Here is a 20,295-nt window from a genome sequence, read left to right on the forward strand (position 1 = left end):
TGATTTGGAATCCCAGATCCCTTCCCACTTCAGATTTACCCAGCCAGAATCTCCAGGGGTCAAGCCTTAAGCCGTTGTATTTTCAAAACCTCCCCAATGTGTTTCTAACTCACAACCAGGATGAGTACCATTGCAACCCAAATGATTAATTCTAGAAATGAGTGATTTTATGCGTTGTGACACCAGGGAGGGAGAGAGTCAAAAATAAGTGGATAATTGCATGTTTTGTTTATACATAGTGACTGCTCTTCTCCATAAATTTACCATTAAAAAAATACCAAACCATGAATGATAAAATGCAAACTAAATTAATAACACTGTCACATTGCCCTAGACTATTGGAATAACTATTGACAATTGATGCTCATCAGCTGAACACATCAACATTTTAAACATGATTGAGATAGACTTGAAGGAATATGATGAGAAGATATTTGCATTGGTTCCCTTTCTGCTATTAACCTGCTATGGTTAAATCCCTTAACCCCAGTGGCTCTCAGTTCTCACATCCATAAAACAAAGAGGCTGGATTTTACTGATGTCCAGGTTCTTTCTAGCTGTGATATTTTATGATTCTATGATTAAATTGTGATGTCTTATATTAATAATTTTACCAAGAGTTTTGTCTGGACTAGAGCTTGCAACTCAAAGTGTGATCCAAGGAACAGCAGCATCAGCATCATCTGGGAGTGATTTAGAAATGCAGAACCAGGCTTCATCTAGACCAAATGAATCAAAATCTACATTTTAGGAAGATCCCCAGGTGACTCATATGCACATTAAAATTTGAGGAATGTTGGTCTAGACGGTGGTTCCTACTTCTGACTGTGGTTCTGAAACCACCTGAGAGCTTATTTAAATTGGAGATCCCTAAAAGTTTCCTCACCACGAGAGACTAATTGATTAAGTTTGGGCTGTAGCTCAAGAATACATTTTAATATCTCCCCAGATGACTCTGGTGTACAGCCACATTGATTTTGTTTAGTATATCATCAAATATGAAACACACATTCTAACACAGCCAAAACGTCATCCAAATCCATAAAGTCCACCAGGGATTATCTTATAAAAGTTATCGCTTGTTATCATTTCTACCTCTGTCTGGCTTATGAACGTATGGGAAATAGTATCTCATTTTATAGATGGAAAAAATACAATTCAAAGAAGAAAAATGGATTAACCTAAGATTACTGAGTTAATGGCAAAAATGAGGTTGGACAGGTATCATCATATTTATTTTGAAATTTTTTGTAGAGGTCAAGAGTATGCAGTGTTGTGACTACTGTTTTTCTTGAAAAAGTGGAGCTTATTTTACAAAACTTTACCAAGCAATCAAATCTAATAAATCAAGGTCCAAAGCATTTTTATGTTTATGGAATTCAACATTCCTGAAGGAAACTGTTCTCAATTATTTGTCTATCACTATATCTGAAGTGTATGCCAACTTAATCACAAACACTAGGTAGCTTTGAGGAAAAGAAAATATTCCTCTTTATACTCTTCATTAATGGTCAGTAGTGTGGTTTCCTCAAAATTTGTTTTATCAGTATAACAGAAAAATTATCAGAAAAATCATAGAAAGTACAAATACCTACACATCATTTAGAATGTTTCTCTAAAATATTGAGAATTCAATACAATACTTTCCCTTAACGATCCTTAATTAGCCACTAAATGGATAACTAGACTTGCTTGGTTATTCGTCATAATTAGACTTTTGTGTCCTAATCACAATTGGCAAAATCTTACAAATCGAGATTCTATGTTCAAATGAATAATTTGAATTTTCAATATTAAAATAAGAAAAATTGTAAGAAGGCATTTCATATTGTCTACTGCTTGTGAGATATGTAGAGAAAACATAATGATAAAAAGCATTCATTGAAATCCACAACACTCATAATAATTTAATAAACTTGGTTGTTATCTAAAAGAATCAGGATGGTTGCCTTGGTGACAGAGATTATCTTTTTAACTTCTTGAGTCTGTCATTTTAAAATCTTGAATTGACAATATTTTTAATTTGTTAACAATGTATTATATTATTAGAGAAAAATTGTATGCTTTAAATTGGCCATGTAAATATTAAATGAAATTATAAACTATTCAACAATAAGCTTTGTTATAAGTAGATAAAAACTATTTATCATAAGCAAAATATATGCAACATACAAAATAACTCAGAAAGACTTCACTACAAAATAAGGTCATTCTTAGGAATCATTTGGCACAATCTATTTTCACTGATTTGATCCCACTGATTGCTGCTGCTAGTGACCCTCCCATTTTAAGTGCCATGGCCTGTCTTCCCAAATTATATTTGGAAGTTGAGCTCAGAGTCTTGGGGAAATCTGTTGATCTATGATTACCACTGGCACTGTGGGAGACATAGAGCTTAGACGATTATATATTGATAAAATTAAACAGCCTAAAGATGAAAAAGGGGAATCAAGCCAATGAAATTAATCTTCACTTCTAATTTGGAGAATTTTTAAAGATTTTTGTCTATTCAATAATTGTATGTTCCTGTGGGACAGGGAGAACACACTGTGAGAACCAGAAAATTCTCCCTTGCACCTAAAAGTTCCATTTTAGGCTACCAAAAGGATCACTAAATCTATACTTACCTTCTCAGATGTCCAGCATAAATATGTGTAACAGATGCCAAAATTTCAGTATTTCTGTATATAAAATACCGTAAGTATATAAGCAAATTTAATAACAAAACTGGAAGGGAATTTGAAAGGTCTTAACTATACTATCCCTTGGGGCGCCTGGGTGGCTCAGTCGTTAAGCGTCTGCCTTCGGCTCAGGTCATGATCCCAGGGTCCTGGGATCGAGCCCCACATTGGGCTCCCTGCTCCGCGGGAAGCCTGCTTCTCCCTCTCCCACTCCCCCTGCTTTTGTTCCTGCTCTCACTGTCTCTCTCTCCCTGTCATATAAATAAATAAAATCTTAAAAAAAAAAAAAAAAAAAGAACCTCATTTTGCAGACGAAGAAATGAAGGTTGTACAGCTAATAAGTAAAGAAATCAAATTTCAACTGGGCAGATGGATTCCAGCACTGATTATCTTAAACACTACATTGTATTTTAATACATGTCAGAGATAACAATATCTTTGTATAGATCTGTTAACAAGTTATCTATGTCTAGTTCTCCTAACAAAATGCGTATTTTAATTATATTAGAATAATGTAGATTTATGCCATTTTTCATATGATAATTATTACAATAATCATTTAATGATCATTGCAATGTAGAAATAATGAAAAATCTACATATCACTAATTTGTACTTATTTTCAGCAACATAATAAATTATTATATCTGCACTTCTTGTTTCCCAGCACTTCACAAGTCTTCAGAGATATTGGACTCTAACCTCATTTCTTGTTTGCCTTTGGACTTTAGAACAGGCTGGCTGAGGAGGGTATACTTCTTTGTTATCTTCCTTGAATCATAAAGCGTAAAATCCAAGGTTGAAATTCTCCGCGTTCCTTAAATGAAAGAAATTTGTAAATGCATTGAAAGCCTAGTGTGATCAAGTTTTCTAATGACTTCAAATGTTTTTAGTTTTAGAGTGGGAGATGAATAAAAGTAAGAATCGAAAAAGGGAGACATTAATTTTTTTTCCACGTCTCATATTCATTCGTACTTCCCTGTACATCTGGAGAAAAGCGGTAGAGGAAAATCAGGAGTAGTAAAAAAAGTTGGAATATGTTTCCCACATTCTGTGGAAATAACTTGTCCGTTTTGTAAATCTTTTAGTGCCCTTACCCCATTTCCGACACAGTAAACATCAGTGGAGTAATGCTTCACTCTTCTTAGGCAAAGTTACCGATGACTCAGTAGAAAAAGGAATTTCCTTTTGCCTCCTGGCATATCCATTGAGATAGTTGTCACTCTTTCTCCATGTTATTTTTCCTATCTCCAATTCTCAAAATTCAAGTATAAACTCGTATCCTTAAGGGACTGTGGGTGGGCTCACACCTGGATCGAGATACTTTGACCTCTGTGCCTTCTAAGCCGCAAAATGATCTTTAAGGTTTACCAGTTACCAAAATGCCTTATGATTCCAACTGGCATCTGGTGCTGAGACTTATTACGTCTTCAGAGACATTGGACGCTAATCTAATTGCAATGCACATATATTTGGAGGTAAACGATGCCTGCTTTGACCTTCTTCTTTGTCCCTTGTATCCAGGACTTGTGCAAGTTTAAGTGAACTGTTCTTAAAGAGTGTCATGTTGTTAAATGCAATTTTATGCAATTATACATTTTTGTCATATTACCAAAAAATGGAGTTATTCGCCAGTCTATGGAAAATATTAAACAACTGGAAGCTGGTTTTAACATAATATAGGAAATTTTATTTTTCTTGGAAGTTTGTTGAAAACCATAGGGCAATAAAGTTCTACCTTTAGTGACTTGAATCTTTAAAATTTAATTTTGCATTCTTATACAAATGGTTCTTAGCTGGAAAGAGCAGCCGAGAGGAACAAATCAAACATCATCTGCTTATGAGAAAAATATCCTTCTGAAGTCTAAATTGGTAGCACGTTGTTACTCAATTGGACAGGAGCCTGAACGGTTATCATATCCCGGCTCAAGTGTAAGCAGACAGAACTGGCTCATAGGCAGAGGCAGTAACGCTAGTCATAGAATCCAATCCCCAAAGAAAATGAGATGTTGCAATAAACATGCAGAGAGAGAGAGAGATTGCATTTATCCTTAAGTTTGAATCATAAGGAATAAATTTCTTTTGTCTTCTCTAAGCAGAGAAATGTAGGTTTACATGCCTTTACAAGGTTAGCTGTGCGAGTCTACACGTGCCGCTGTAGAAATACTAATGGTCTCCAAGTGATCATCAGTTAAAAAATTAGTTGATGATGTTCCTGCAGAAATATGTCTGTGTAAGTCATCATATGTCACTGTGAGCTGTAAAGATTTTATGTATGTGTGTGTATTTTAGTCCACGACCCCCGCCGCCACTTGTGAGAAATCTAAGTAGATCTGCCCAGAGCAATGAGGCTGTCCTTTGCATAAGGCTGAAGTTCAGAATCAGGGAAATAAAATATTAGGGCCTTGTCCTTGAGATTGGTCTGAGTTACAGAACTGGGTTGTATCGGCTCCTCCAGTTACCATAGAATGGAAAACAAATACTCAGAGATGCATTGCCATTTTTTTCCCAGTCTCATGCTCCTTTAGCTTCACTTATTTTTATTTTTCCTTAAGGAAAACTTATTGTGAAGTAGCCAACATGCTGGATTTTACCTTCCTCCTTAGGGTTACCTCCCTCCCGTGGGTTTGAAAAACGGTGCAGGCAACGCATATCCCCCTTGCCTTTTCATGAATGGTTTTCTTGATCCCAATCTTGTTGAGATTTGTCTTCTTTCCCTTTATTTTTTTCCCTCCAGGATGGACGCCTGCTCATTTCAATTCTGGTCACAATCTAGAGCTCATTCCCTTCTGATGAGATGCTTCTGTGTACAAAAGAGCTAGAGCGGGACGCCTGGGTGGCTCAGTCATTAGGCATCTGCCTTCGACTCAGGTCGTGATCCCGGGGTCCTGGGATCGAGCCCTGCATCAGGATCCCTGCTCAGTGGGAAGCCTGCTTTTCCCTCTCTCTCTCTCCCTCTGCCTGCCGCTCCCCGCGCCCCCCCCCCCCGCCGTTTGTGCTCTCTCTCTATCAAATAAAAAAAAAAAAAAAGAGCTAGAGCTAAGGGGTGCCAAGGTGGCTCATATCACTGCTTCTTATGTCTGTTCTCTGATGTGCAAACTTCCACCTACCTTGCAGCAAACACAGCTATGGACCAACATTGTTGTGTAGTCCCACAAACTGCCACCCTATCCAGTGTATTTCCCAAGAAGGAGTTAGGCTAGGAAGCTCTGACAGGATTACCCAGACCTGATCTTGCAGAAAGTTCTAACTCAGGTCTGATCCTCCTGTGGGAGTTGCGGAACCTCTGCTTTGTTCTTCTGAGTGGCCAAACAGATGTCTGCAGAACACACACACACACACACACACACACACACACACACACACACGCAAGCCTACCTCTAAAGGAAAAATACTCTTCTAAATGACAATTTCAAGGCCTTCTTGTCTCACAATGAATGTTGCATTCCATGTAAACTTTTAATTTAGAAAATTTCATCCCATTTCTGCATTCAAATCAACCCTTACTAGGAGTAAGAAATTATCCCTTAAAGGTGACTCCCTTGGCATATCTAAAGACTCCTCTAAATCTCTGGTGTTTTACTTGCTTTATTGGCCTGAGTTATACAAGGCACCAATCATCTCCACAGCCTCTGTTGGTCTGAATAGAAGGGAGGAAGTAAGACAGTACTGACAGGGGAGAATTTTGAATTTGCTTTTTCACTTGTAAAGATTTAACCCTGTGGATGACTAAGGCTTTAGAAAGGTCATCTGCCCACTCCTAGGACTAAACCAGCACTGTCTGATAGTAATATAATGTGAACCACACATGCAACTTAAATTTTTCAAGTAGCCACAGATTTAAAATGTAAAAAGAATAATATGAAATTAATTTTAATCATGTGTCTTATTTAACCTAATCAGGGTCTCAGTGAGGGCTCAACCAGAAAGCAGAACCAGTAGAAGATTATGCAGATATATTTATGTATTAAGAAATTCATTACAAGGAATTGGCCTATGTGATTGTGGGGACTGGCTAAGCAAGTCAGAACCCATAGGACAGTAGTCAGGCAGGGAAAATCACAGGCAAACTTGAATCTATGGGCAGGGATGAAAGCTGTCATCCCCAGACAGAATTTCTTCCCTCTCTCCAGGAAACCTCGTCATCCAGAATCATCTGCTAATTTAAAGTCTATGGATTAAGGATTTTAATTATTTCTGTAAAATACCTTCATGGCAAATCCTAGATTAGTGTTCATTTGAATGATGTGGGATAGTAGTCTAACCAAGTTGACACACAAATAAAATGATCACACTAAATATGTCTAAGATCGTATCATTCCAATGTTACTAATATAAGATCATTAATGAGATATTTTACATTCTTTTTTATACTAAGTCTTCATAATCCAGTGTATACTTATACTTATGGCACATCTCAATTTGGACAAACTGCATATCATGTCCTTAATATGCACATAAGTCCTGTGGCTACTGCCTGGGGCAGTATAGGTCTAGCTAGTGAAAATTTAGAAAATTTCATCCCATTTCTGCATTCAACATTTCTGGTTATCTCATATCCTTAGGCAGTTCTAAAGATACAAATTCTTTGTGTGTTGTGTGTTAAGTAAGATTTATGTTAGCTTTATTGTCTATAGCCTATAAGATACAACTTTACTGTGTCTTTGCAAACTGGGCACAGTTTCTTTAAAAACATCAAAATTTTTCATACATATACCTCTATACGATAATTTACAGTGTAACACATTCTTGTTTCATAATTATAGAAATAGTGTAGAAACCAAGAGCACAGGATAAGCAAAAGTAATACTGTCCTGAGTCATCTGAGCATGTTCTTGGGAGCTCATTTTTGCCATACAGAGGGCATTGGCAATGTCTAAAGACACTCCTTATAGTCATGACGGGGGGTGGAGCTACGTGCATTTAACAGGTGGAGGCCAGGGATGCTGCTAATACCAGAGCTTGCACAGAACAGCTCCACTCTACCCCCAAATAATGATTCACCCAACTCAGAAAGAGTTGATGGTAAGCGGCCAGCAGATATCTGGCACACACACCACACTTGGAGTAGGATTTAGAGACCTATAGAGAAGAGATTTTTTAAAAAATGGTGAGAGAGGCAGAAAAATGGATTCCTATGGGTTTTGAAGATCTTTCTTTGAAACTTGGAGACATTTTACCAGAGATGTGATTAAGTATCTTAACTCTTTTGTATCTCTATTGCCATATCAAAGTCAGGGATGGGCTAAGGGTAAAGGGTTGGCCCTGTAAATAGTGTGTTGGGGGATTCATGGGGCAGACAAGGGGGGAGATTTTCACAGTGATGATTACCTCCTTAACAGGTGAAAGTCACTGTCTTTTCCGAAGATACTTAGGAATTTCCGACAGTTGGTCTTGATTTTAGGCTTCTGGAAAAATTACACAAAATGCAAATTCACATTTACGAATGGAGAATTTAAAATGTGTACAGTGATTAGAACCATCTCAGATCATCTGTGAAATAAAGTTGTGATAAATAAATAAGTAAAACTCATTAGCGTTTTTCTAAGAAAAACCACGCTATTAAGTCACTTTTCAGAGGTAGTAATCATATTTGTAAACTCTAATATTTAATTTAGGTCTATCCAAATTAACTGCGAATTCAGAATTAACTTCATTTTCCAAGCCTTGGCGATGTATGTATACTGAAGCTAGCAGCAAATTAAATATATTTGTTAAAACCTGATATTTAGGAAAAAATGTAACAACTGACTTATTCCGTGAAATGGGTCATATCTGCATGCAGTAATTATTGGTTAAATGCAATGTCAAGTTCTGATTATAAACATAGCTTAGAGTCAATACTTCTGAGATATATTTCCTATTAGGTAGTTACAGTTCATTTCACAAATTCTTAATAATATGTAAAAATGAAATCTTCCTCAATCTAAATGACATTCTTACTAAGGATTCTTAATTGAATTGAGAGTAATTGAAATAAAACATAATTATAGCTTGTGATCAATTTTAGCACTGAAAATGGTGACAAAATATCCCCATTTATGTAAGTTCTTACGCTTTTTCAAATAACACTAATTTTGAGGTAAATCCAACTTTTTCCTTATTTCAATAAATGAGTGATTTATGTAGCATTATGTTACAATGACTTTTTCCGTTTAGGAAAAATTTAGACTTCATGGTAGAATTTTAAAGTTTAGATCATAGCTATAGCTTATATGTTGTACATTTTCAAAAAAAGTTTTTAAATTACAAATTCTGTGTTTTCCTAGAAATACACAAAGAAAAGACTGAAAAGCAGGAGAAACCTGAAAGGAAAATACTAACTAAAGGTAACGGTTTAATTTCGTGTTTATTCTTATTTTTATTTAGGATATATATTTTGTGTGCTTGTATGGAAGAAAGGAAAATTTTCATGTCGAGTGTTCCCTTGTTTTAACATTTTTGATAGTGTTTAAATGAGTACCTTTACTTCTCAGTTAATTTCAGGTATAAATATATAAGTAATATTTAATTGTTGGAATCAAAGTAACTTCAAAACATGTGACAATGTTTAAATTATTTACAACTGGTTTTTCCTTCTAAGCTAGTACTGTAAATATAATTGTTGACTTACTAGTAAATACTTTTTCTTCTTTGAATATTGTTACTGTAGTAAGTCAAAGTTCAATTTTTTTTAACCTTGAATTTTTTATGCCATGCAGTACCTTTAAAGTCGTTGGCACAGAAATGCAGTCATTATATTGCCTCGCTGCACACTGCGATGGCCCCGCAGCGTTCGTATACAGCCTCAAGGGGTACATGGACAGTGACAACATGATGATTAATATCCCTTTCAACTCAACTGAATCCAGAAACTGAACTGCAGTCTTGCATTAGAGGCTTGTTAATAATGGCCAGCATTGTCTTGCTCATTTTACAAGCATCTCTTTTCTAGGAGTGGCCCTTGTAGTCATAAAACTTTAAAGAAATGTATAGGAAACAAAAGCTTTCAAAGGGATGTATTTCTAAATATGCTCAGGATTCCCCAGTGATCAGCCTCGCATGCTTTTTAAGTGAGTCAGGGCAAAAATTAAAATCTCATAATTCCATATCACGCAAATATGTGCTCTGGACAGAAAAGGAAATAATTTTTTTCCAGATAGAAATAGAATCTTGTCTAATATTTATTATGTCAAAACTCGCTAATGTAAAATTACCTGCAGTGAAGACCAAAGTTGCAAATAGTACGGTTTCAAATAATAGAAGTTCTACTTAACCCTAAATTATACCAATATGTGAATCTATATTAAAATGCCATTTTTAATATGCTTTATGTACTTCCTTTTTGTGAAGAGCTTAAATCATTCTGCAGCTATAATGTCTTTAATCCTAATGTTTGAATTCAATCCAGATTGATCAGCCAATCCTTATACAATCAAGGACATTGACGCTTACTCAGTTGAAACCTATTTATATTTGTACTTAGGGAACTAATGTCTTCTTACTGTTCCCTTTCTTTTTTTGGTCCCTAATTCCTTTGGTCAGGGAAACTGGACACAGCTCTTGGGTATGGATTAACTAAGCTAGCCCTGACTGAACTGACTGTGTGTTTCAATCTGCTGGAGGTTAAACAGAAATTCAACTGGTTCCACATGACTGGAGTCTCTGCTGTTTTATCTTGCAGACTGTACTGTTAATTTAATAGCAGTGCTGCTGGAGTGGATATGGTGATGCAGATGGCACCATTTACATTTTGGACCTGGCTCTATTAGAATCCTGCTGTTAAAGACTTTGAGCAGTGGGCTGTAGAGTGGGCTTATTAAACTAGTGAGTCTTGCATAATTAAAACAGTGAATTTGGCTGCAGTTTAAAATAAATTTCTCAAAGCCTGGGTTAGAGATTAGTACCTGAATAGATTCCCCGAATAGACCAAATATATTTTGGAAAGTGAATATTTCTCAAGAAAGAGAAAACGGAGCTTCAGCTGTTGAAGACTTAAATAGGCTTTCGAGGTAGTTTCTTCTTTCTGTATTTTTTCTGTGTCAGTATGAATGGAAGAGTCCATTTTACTGCTTGGTTTTCCTCATCCAGGTAGAATAATGCCTGCTTTTTATTTCCAGGTAGTTCAGTGAAAATAAATGTGGTTTTATAACTATTCACATCTGTAGATAAATATGTTTTCTATATGCCACATTTCGTATCAGTTATGGTTATATATGATAGGTAGTTAGGAATTTACTTTTTTATCAAAATATCTGAACTCTTATAAGAAAAGACACAATATATCCAAGGTACTAATAGCCTGTGATGGTTATAGACATGCCAGCAAATATCTGAGCCTAAAAAGCTGGTAAAAAATAAAAATAAGAAAAAAATAAAAAGGTGGTTAGTACTGGTGAAGCTGGGGGAGATAAAAATGTTGGTAGTGATAGAAGCTAGATCACACCCTATTGTCTCTCTTTGTCTCTTTCTCTTTTTTTCTCCTGTAAGGGATTTATATGGTATTCAAAAAGGTTTTAGGAGTGTGAAGACTTTTGGAAAGCCCTGGAACTCTACATGTAGATGATCTACTCATCAAATGGAATATAGAAAACCATAGCATATGTAGTCCCAGAGAACATACATTTCCAAAATCATTCTGTATAAATATGCTATCTAATTCATTTTTAAAGTGTCAATGGATTGGTTTCCATCCCCACTTCTTTTCATAACTTTTATAATTATCCACCTTATTGAGATGATTTTAATTCATGAAGCTAAGGTAACTTTTGTTCCTATTTTTTCCCTGTTTAATTTGTCAGATATTTTTCTTAGGGAAAATGCACCAGCTTCATGGAACTGAGGAGCAAACCTTTAATTCTTAATCTGGCAATAAGTACTTATTTTGATTTTAAGGCATAAGCTCTGACATGTTAGTTAATGTTTACATTTTAATTAACCTTGGGTTTTTTTTCCTACTTAAAATAAGTTGTAATTTATTTTATAAATATGATCACAGTAATTTCTGTACTTGTGACCTTATATTGAATTAATATAGTAATTCAGTGGACTATTCCATTTGTTTAAAAGAAACTTACAACCACATTTTAACTGTTCTTGGATTACTGAAGATGCTGTTCACCAAATTTTTGCTAATATAAATGGCCCTGATGGGCAGGTGGAATTCCATCATGCCAGAGGAGTTGTAGGCACTGAGTATTTTGTTGTGGCAGAAGTTAGCTTGAAGAATGCTGATTCCATTCCAAGGGGATGGTTTCTAATGGAAGATTTTATAGGTCAAAATGATCTTGCAGAATACACTCATATTTAAAGCCAAATATTTTAGAATATATTTCTGTCTAACCTCTAAGAACTAATTTCCAGATGGAGATGAATAAGGCAGTCTAGAGACCACAGCCCATGAGTAATTCAGGTGAAGGGATAATCATTGTGGAATGCAGAGCCACATGACAAATGACAAGAAATATTGGTCAGTCTCATCTGGTAGTCCACAGTTTGGATATCCTTCATAGGTACAAATAACTATGTACACATAAGCCTTAAAAGAAAAGATATACATTCATTGTAGGGAATTATAGAAACTAGTGCTATTTGGCATAAGTTAAAAGTCCGAGTCATGATTGTTAAAGACCATTTCCCTGGCTCATGGTAAACACTCAGACATGTTTATCCAATAAGAAGCTAGGAGCACAGTATATGATTTTGACAAAAAAGGATGTCACCATTATTTTCTCCTACTTTTAGAAATGTCTTGAATTAACTTGAATTAATCTGAGTCAGAATCCAAATTTAGGAACTACTGCCTATGTAACCTTGGACAAGTTAATTCATTTTTGTTGCCTCTATTTTCTCATATGTAATATGGGTATGATACAGTTGTGAAGATTAAATGATTATGAAATGCATATATGAAATTATTCAAAGAATTCTTGGCAAATTTTAATTTCAACAGTAACTATCAGTCAATTAACTAATCCTCTTAATCACTACTGATTAGGTCAGTGACAATCCCTTGCAGATTTCTTATCTGCGTTATTTCTCATCCTATATTTGGGACCACTTGATATCCATCTGATCATAGACTGAAGGAACTTAAGATCTGTCATCCCAAGATTCTGTAACACAACACTAAACTAACTTCTTTGCCACTTCACCCCTGTATTTCTGCTTCCCTTCCTAAAAAATCTTATACAAGCATTTATCTACTAAGAAACAAATACTGTACTTAATCTATGCTTTCTAATGTTTTACTTAATCTTCATGGAAGAATCCAACATGGTAGCTACAAACCCACTTAAAACTAAGAATACTGAGGTTTATCTGAACTTAATGATTTTTCTCAATATCTCACGTGTTTATTAAGTTGTAGAGCCAAATGCTAATCTCAGATTTCTCTAACTTAAGAACACGTGGCTTTCCCACTATCCCCGCCTTCTCATTTTCTTTCTTCTTTTTGGCTCCATTGTGTCTAAGGGTCTGTACTAGAATTTTCTCACAGCTGGAGGATCTTGAATTTTTCTCTGACGCCCCACAGTTGGGACCTTGTAATCTGCTGATCAACTTCACTGATCTGCTTGTACTTCCACAGAGCCTGAACTTGCCTTGCTTGATGGCCTCCCTGCACAGCATGCGTCATGTACTTAATAAACTGGATCCACCTCTAGGTCTCCTCGCCATTATTGCTACACTTAACAAAATGAGAAATGAGACCTGACAGTACTTATTCTTTTGGTAGAAATGCCAAGTGGGTGTATTAGTTTCCTGTGGCCACTGTAACAAATTGCCAAAAATGTGGTGTCTTGAAACAATAGAAATTTATTATCTTACAGTTCTAGAGGCCAGAAATCTAAAATCAGTTTCACTGGGTCCAAATCAAGTTGTCATCAGGGCCAAACTACCTCAAGGGCTCTAGGAGAGAATCTGTTCCTTGCCTCTTCCAGCTTCCGGGGCTGCTATACTTGGTTTGTGGTTGCATCACTCTAATCTCTGCCGCCGTGGTCACAGTGACTTCTCTTCTGTCTTCAAATCTTCCTCTGACTCCCTATTATAAGGATATAGGGGGTTGCATTTAGGGCTCACCTAGATAATCTAGGATAATCTCCCTGTCTCAAGATCCTTGATTTAATCACATTGCTAAATCCTTCTCTGCCATGTATGGTAACATTCACAGTTCCAGGGATTAAGACATGGATGCATTTTTAGGGGTCATTATTTAAACCACCCCACTGAGCTACTCTTGAACAAGAGTACGCACTAGTCAGATACTAGAAAGGACAGAGATAGCCAAGTACAAAATATAAGTATTTAAAGGTAGGAATCACAGAATGGCAAAATTTACCAAATTTACTATAGCAACATTGTCATAAGAGTTTTTATAAAACTTTAGCCATCAGCATAGCAAAAGTAAGGTGTAAAATTATTATTAGGGAATTCAGGTTTGGAGGAAGTATTCAGGTTTCATTCCATTATTTTTGGTTTATTTTAGTAAGCCAGATATTTGTTCATTTGTTTCTTTTTGTTTTTTTCCTGATGAGGATATGTGAAGAGTTTAGTCATATTAGAAGTAGGATAACATTTATGTGTGGCCAAGACAGTGCCATAATTTCCTTAAGATATTATAATATAAACTCATTAAAAATTCATACTCAGTGTGCATGTACCTTAAATCAAAAACTTGAGAATGACCTGAATATCTCAAGTATTTTTATATTGGATAATCTCTTCACATTTCATTTAAAACATTGATTAATTTAGGAGCCCAAGTGGTTAATTAATTTTGATATTTGAAAAGACTGAAGAAGTAGAGTGTGAAAAGTCTCTGGACCCTCCTACACAACTGTCATCTGACTTAACACAGATAGCTAACAGACTTCTTTCACTCAGTGTATTTGAAGCCCATGTTAAGTTCTACTACACAGAATGTCTTCATCCCTCTGTATTATTGGTCACAATAATAGATATCCTATCCGCCCAGGCTATTCAAGCTGCAGAAGGAAGGGTCATTATTGTCAGAGGTGGTATGGACTTGATGGACTTTAGAGTCATCTGGATAGTTTAAAATATATATATATATATATATATATATATATATATATATATATAGCCATTGCAAACTCCATTCTGGGACCATTAATGTTTTTGGGGAGGTGAGGCTGGGGTTTTAGTCAAGCTCTTCTAATGATTCAAATGATTAACCAGGGTTAGAATCGCTGTCAATTAAACTCATGGTACAATCCACAGCAGTTTCCAGTGACCAGGCTGTATTTTAAAATAATGTACAAGTGGATGTCTTTAGGTGGGTCCTGCACCTACTGTTTACCATAGTCTTCACCACTCTTATCACTCCTGTAGTGGACATTTAATATGACTCATTTCAGAAGGTATTTGAGTGACAGTCCTGCCATAGACATCTTGAACTCTTTCAACACAAAGAGCAGTCCTGTTCAGTCCCTTGTCATACTCCCTCTTTACTATAATTTATCCTATTCTCACCTCTTCCACTGCTATCTCCTCCACAATCATTTCTCAGTTAGATTAGGACAGTCCTTCCTTTCCTTCCTCCATCCCTCTTTCCCTCCCCCTCTACCTCCCTCCCTCCCTCCTTCCCTTCCTCCTTCCTTCCTTCCTTCCTTCTTTCTTTTCATTAAGTAGGATCCATGCCCAGCATGGAGCCCAACATAGGGCCTGAACTCATGAGCCTGAGATCTGGACCTGAACTGAGATCAAGCACCAGCCACTCAATTGACTGAGCCACCCAGGTGCTCCTAAGACCCGTCATTTCTTAGCTGATTTCTCTGAATTACCCCTTAAGTTCATGCTGATCATGACACTCACAGGCTTCAAACCAACTGTTGTCATCACAGTGCCTTAGAGATGAAAGCCATATTTTCTACCATGGCGTAGAAGACTCTCCTCATATGATCAGTGATAGCCATAGAAATGTCCAGCTTTGTGTGCTTTTCCACATAACTTCCTACTCTGAACCTCCTCCTCAACCCCCTCAATTCTCAACTTGGCGCCTGCTGCCCCCACCAGGACAGCGCAGACCTACCCACAGTGCCTGTGCCTTAGGCAGCTGCACTGTTGAACAGTCCCTAAGCAGGCTCCAGTGCCATCTCACAGCTCTGTGCTTCTGTATGCACACTTCTCTTTGGCCAGCAGGCCCTTCTTGTGGAGTCACTGGGCATGTCTCCTGTTCATTTCTTTGACTCTCAGATGGACCGTCAAGGCAGGAACTATGTCTGTCTTCATGTATGTTCTAGGTCATTTTTTGACATTTCCTCTTGTGATTCTGTGTTTTCTTATTTATAAACAAAAAGATGTGAGCTCAATGGTCTTTCAGATTCCTACCAGCTCTGAATTTATGTGCTTATATCAAATTAAAAATGACTCTAACATCTAGCAAAGTATTCAACACATGAAACACATTCAATAAACATTGAAATAATGAATGAACTAACTAATGAAGCATTTATGTCCCTATTTTGCTAATCTCTACTTGACTCCTATTGACAATTTTTTCCTTGGACATTTCTATGTTTATTTTCAAATATATATAATTATTCAGCTTTAATTGGGCTATTGTAATGTCAAATTTATTCGGTCAGCAACAATTGAAGAATTTGATAGTAAGCTCCATATTAAAACAAAGACAATCTGTAACATGTAATTAGGAAAAACAATAAAATTTATAACATAATAATATAGATTAAAGTAATACAGATTAATTTGGGCAATTTGGAAAATGCAAAAAAGAAAGAAAAACAACCACAGCCAATTATCCAAAGATAAATACTAATATATTTTTTATTTTCTTCCATTTAGTTTTATTTATTGCATATTGCCTTGGGTTTTTTTGCAATTGCAAATTTTATTGTTATTTTTCAGATAACACAGGCTTTTATTTAACTATTAAACATGTCAATTTACTCCTAGAAGACTGCAACCTGGTTGATAAACGTATAACTAGATGGGAGAACTTTATCCAAGATGGCTCCTAGACAAAAGGAGAGTTTTTTTTAGGCATTCAAAACAATAGGTATTTGCTACATCAACCTGAATTGCTTAGTGTTCAGGTGAAGAACTGACCTTAGGAGCGGGGAAGAAGTTCACATGGCAGAAGTGTATGCTGATTAATGGCATGCGGTCAACATCAAAGTGGACCAGTCAGTGGAAACGGGGTTATCCTCACAGGCAGCTATTTTAGATGGAAAAAACTGGTCATAGCCATTAGGCAACAATACACATTAAGTTATTCACAGTACTTAATTTGTGCCAAACACCATACTGGGCACTAAAAATTCAATAATGAATAAGACCTAGTCCAATGAGAGATCTAAAACAGCAAACACACAATTATACCATCACGTGAGTAGTCCACAAACAGAGATCCTGGAGGAGACAACTGGCTGCCTCAGTTGCTGAGTAGGTCTGACTGCAGTTTTCTGGGAAGGCTTTAGAGGAATAGATGGCTTAAGATTTAGATGTGCACTCTGGAACCTAAAATGGAAGACATAAGACCTAGGTCAAGGGTCAGTCTTCAAGGAAGCAGGTGAGAACTTGGTTAGAAGAGCACAAGAGAACCTGAATGATTAGTATCGGTACTCGTGTCCTAGGGCTCCGGGAACAAAGTATCAAAACTGGACGGCTTAAAATAATAGAAATTTATTGTCTCACAGCTACAGAGGTTGATTAAGTTTATTTGCTACCATCAATTGAAAAATATAGTGCTTATATATTGTCTACAACGTCAAGATTTCAGCAGGATTGATTACCTCAAAAAGCTGCAAAGGAGAATCTATTCCATGCTTATCCTACCTCCTGGTGGTTGGCTGGCAATCTTTGGCTTGTAGATGAACCACTCCAATCTCTGCCTTCAAATGGTGTTCTCCTTGCATCTCTGTTTCTTCCCTATGTGCATATCGGTCTCTGTGTCCAAATTTCCCCTTTTCATAAGGACTCCAGTCACATTGAATTAAAGACCACTGTAATGACTTCATTTTAACCTGATTACCTCTTAAAGACTATTTCCAACTAAGGTCTTTTTCTGAGATACTGGAGATTAGGACTTCAACACATCTTTTGAGACTATGCAATTCAATGCATAACAGTCTCACATGAGTCAGAAGAAGATTTTTTAAAAGGGTAATTTAGAATAATAGTCCTGATTGACTGGTTTAGGGTAGTTTCTGGGAAACCATTATAGGACTGGAATCATTGGCTGGCAAAGGATTTTGCTGAAGATGATGATCAAAAGCTAAAGAGGACAGGACATTAAAATGTATCTAAAGATCCTGGAGCCCCTTATAAAAATGCTCTCAAAGACCACAAACTAATTTAGTCAGCCTGTATTGTATAAACTTTTACTTTTGCCCTCTCTCCGCCATACTTAATTGACTCTTTAAAGTACCAAATATATTTTCTTTGTCTCTCTGGCAGCTGTGAAAGATAAACCTGGAAAGTGGGAGGCAAGAAGGCTCCTCACAAAGCTATGCATCACCTCCATAGTGATTGGTCACTTTTGAGGAACTGATTACAGTTCTGATGTAGCTACGGAGCCCCAGTTGAAGGGGAAATTACTCACACAATTCAATCAGATTTGAAAGTAAAAATAATATTTTGGAACTTAAATATATACTTTGCGATCTGGAGCATATATCAGATGAGCTTTGTATCTTTGGGTAATTTGCCTAGTCTGCATTTTAATACATAAACAAATGTAATTTTATTGTGAAAAAGAAGTGTGTATATTATTGCAGGATGGATTGTGGATAACATGTTTGGAGAATCCAGCCAGCACACTTTGGCTCATAAGAACAAGTTTCTAGGCTGCACAGGATCTGCCTGGACAAGGTAGCATAGTTTTGGAGGAAGAGTACTAGTTTGGCAATCTGATCATGATATTCTTACTCTTCTCTGCTGTAGACTCTTTTGAGGCAGTGTTTTCTTATCCAGGGACAAAGAAGTTCAGACTAATGGATCTCTTAGGTTCTTATCAGCTCTAAAATTGTGTGCTTATTTTAAATAAAAAAATGATAAAATAATCCTTTAGGAAGCATGAATAACATAATCTTTGACAGTCTCTCTACTCAAGAGTGCTTTCCTATTGAGTTCATCATTATCATTTAGAATGTGTAGATCATCTTGCCTTAGCACAGAATGGAAATTCTATAGATAGTTACAAAAATAAATAAATAAAAACATACAGAGACATGCATACTAACCAAGAGACAGCTGAGACTTTTTTAAAAGATTTTATTTATTTATTTGACAGAGAGAGAGACAGCGAGAGAGAGAACACAAGCAGAGGGAGTGGGAGAGGGAGAAGGAGGCTCCCTGCTGAGCAGGGAGCCCGATGTGGGACTTGATTCCAGGACCCTGGGATCATGACCTGAGCCAAAGACAGACGCTTAACGACTGAGCCACCCAGACGCCCCACGACATCTGATATTTTGTTTAGTGTTGGCTAAAGCCTCTGCAAATTAATACTGAAAAAATTTTGACACCAAACTTTTGAATTTTTCCAGCTAAGAACAGAGAGATCAGCAAAGAACTCAACCAACCTCCCCTGAATGCCTACTGCTTGGCCCCTAGGGAAGGTTTGCCTGATAAGAACCTCAGGGTCAGGTGCACTATGAGCTCTGGTACATTCAGAGAAGGACACAGGGACTGTTTGGCAGGTTGCCAGGGCCAAGCTCTGTGAAAGCACAGAGCACAGCTTGCAGAGTGCTGGAGAGGGACCACATGGGGTCGGCCAGAGACTGCAGCAGAGTTAAGTTGAGCTGAATGTTCTGGTCAGGGAAAGGTCAGAGTCTGGGCAAGTGCAGGAACAGCAGGGCCATGCCAACTCCGATGCCAAACGTCAGGGCCATTCCAACTGGTGGATTCCATTTGTTTTTAATTATCAGTATACCGAAGGGACTTTTGTTTCTTGTAAATAAGGATGACAAACAAATTAAGCTCCAGCAGGTGCAACAAGCTTATTTTGTCCTGAGCTAAAAGTGTCCTAGCTGAGATGTAACTTGCCAAACAGCTGATGAGAAGGAAGGTACTTTTTTCTTCTTCCATATGAAAACTTCTGGTTGTAGTTTCTATGCAAAGAGGAGGTGCACTAGCAAATGCAGTTGTGGCAAATTCTTTTTTTTTTTTTTTATTTTAACGTGATTATTAAGGCAGTTACTGATGGTTGCATTGTTTTGATAAACGAAATTTTAAAACTTGGTGTCTGAGCTCCGTCTTGCCAAAGTTTGAAGTTTTCATCCAAGAAGCATTAGTGGCCGTCTGCCATTTTGAACAGCTCCCTAGAGCACATGGGTCCAGCTGTTCCACTGAGCAATGTTATGGTACCATTTCTGAGCGGGATAATGAAATTCCAGCATACAGGATTTTGTCTGTAAATCAAAACTTAGACTGTGAGGAACCAGATTTTCCCCCAGGGTAACAGGAATGAGGCATTAATATGCTAATTTGAGTTTGAATTCAGCCCCCTTGCTCTTTTGATTTTGTATTAATTCCTACATTTATGCCTGTGCACACGTCAGCCAGAAAATCCTTTAGTGGAATGGACAGCCAGCTGCCCGAGGTGGGTGAGGTCTGGTCCCTCACAGAAGCAGAGACACAGATTAGGTGTTCTCCTG

The 20,295-nt window shown here is 36.9% G+C and overlaps 1 protein-coding gene across 1 annotated transcript in view; it reads left to right on the forward strand.

Moving 5' to 3' along the window:
• The window catches only part of TRDN (triadin), a 291,637-nt gene that overhangs the window by 33,476 nt on the left and 237,866 nt on the right, over positions 1–20,295 (forward strand). The window contains 1 exon segment of the mRNA XM_078055860.1: positions 8,950–9,009. Within this exon segment, the coding sequence (XP_077911986.1) occupies positions 8,950–9,009 (60 nt within the window).

The sequence above is a fragment of the Halichoerus grypus genome, chromosome 9 (assembly GCF_964656455.1).
Source record: "Halichoerus grypus chromosome 9, mHalGry1.hap1.1, whole genome shotgun sequence".
Classification (NCBI taxonomy): Eukaryota; Metazoa; Chordata; class Mammalia; order Carnivora; family Phocidae; genus Halichoerus; species Halichoerus grypus.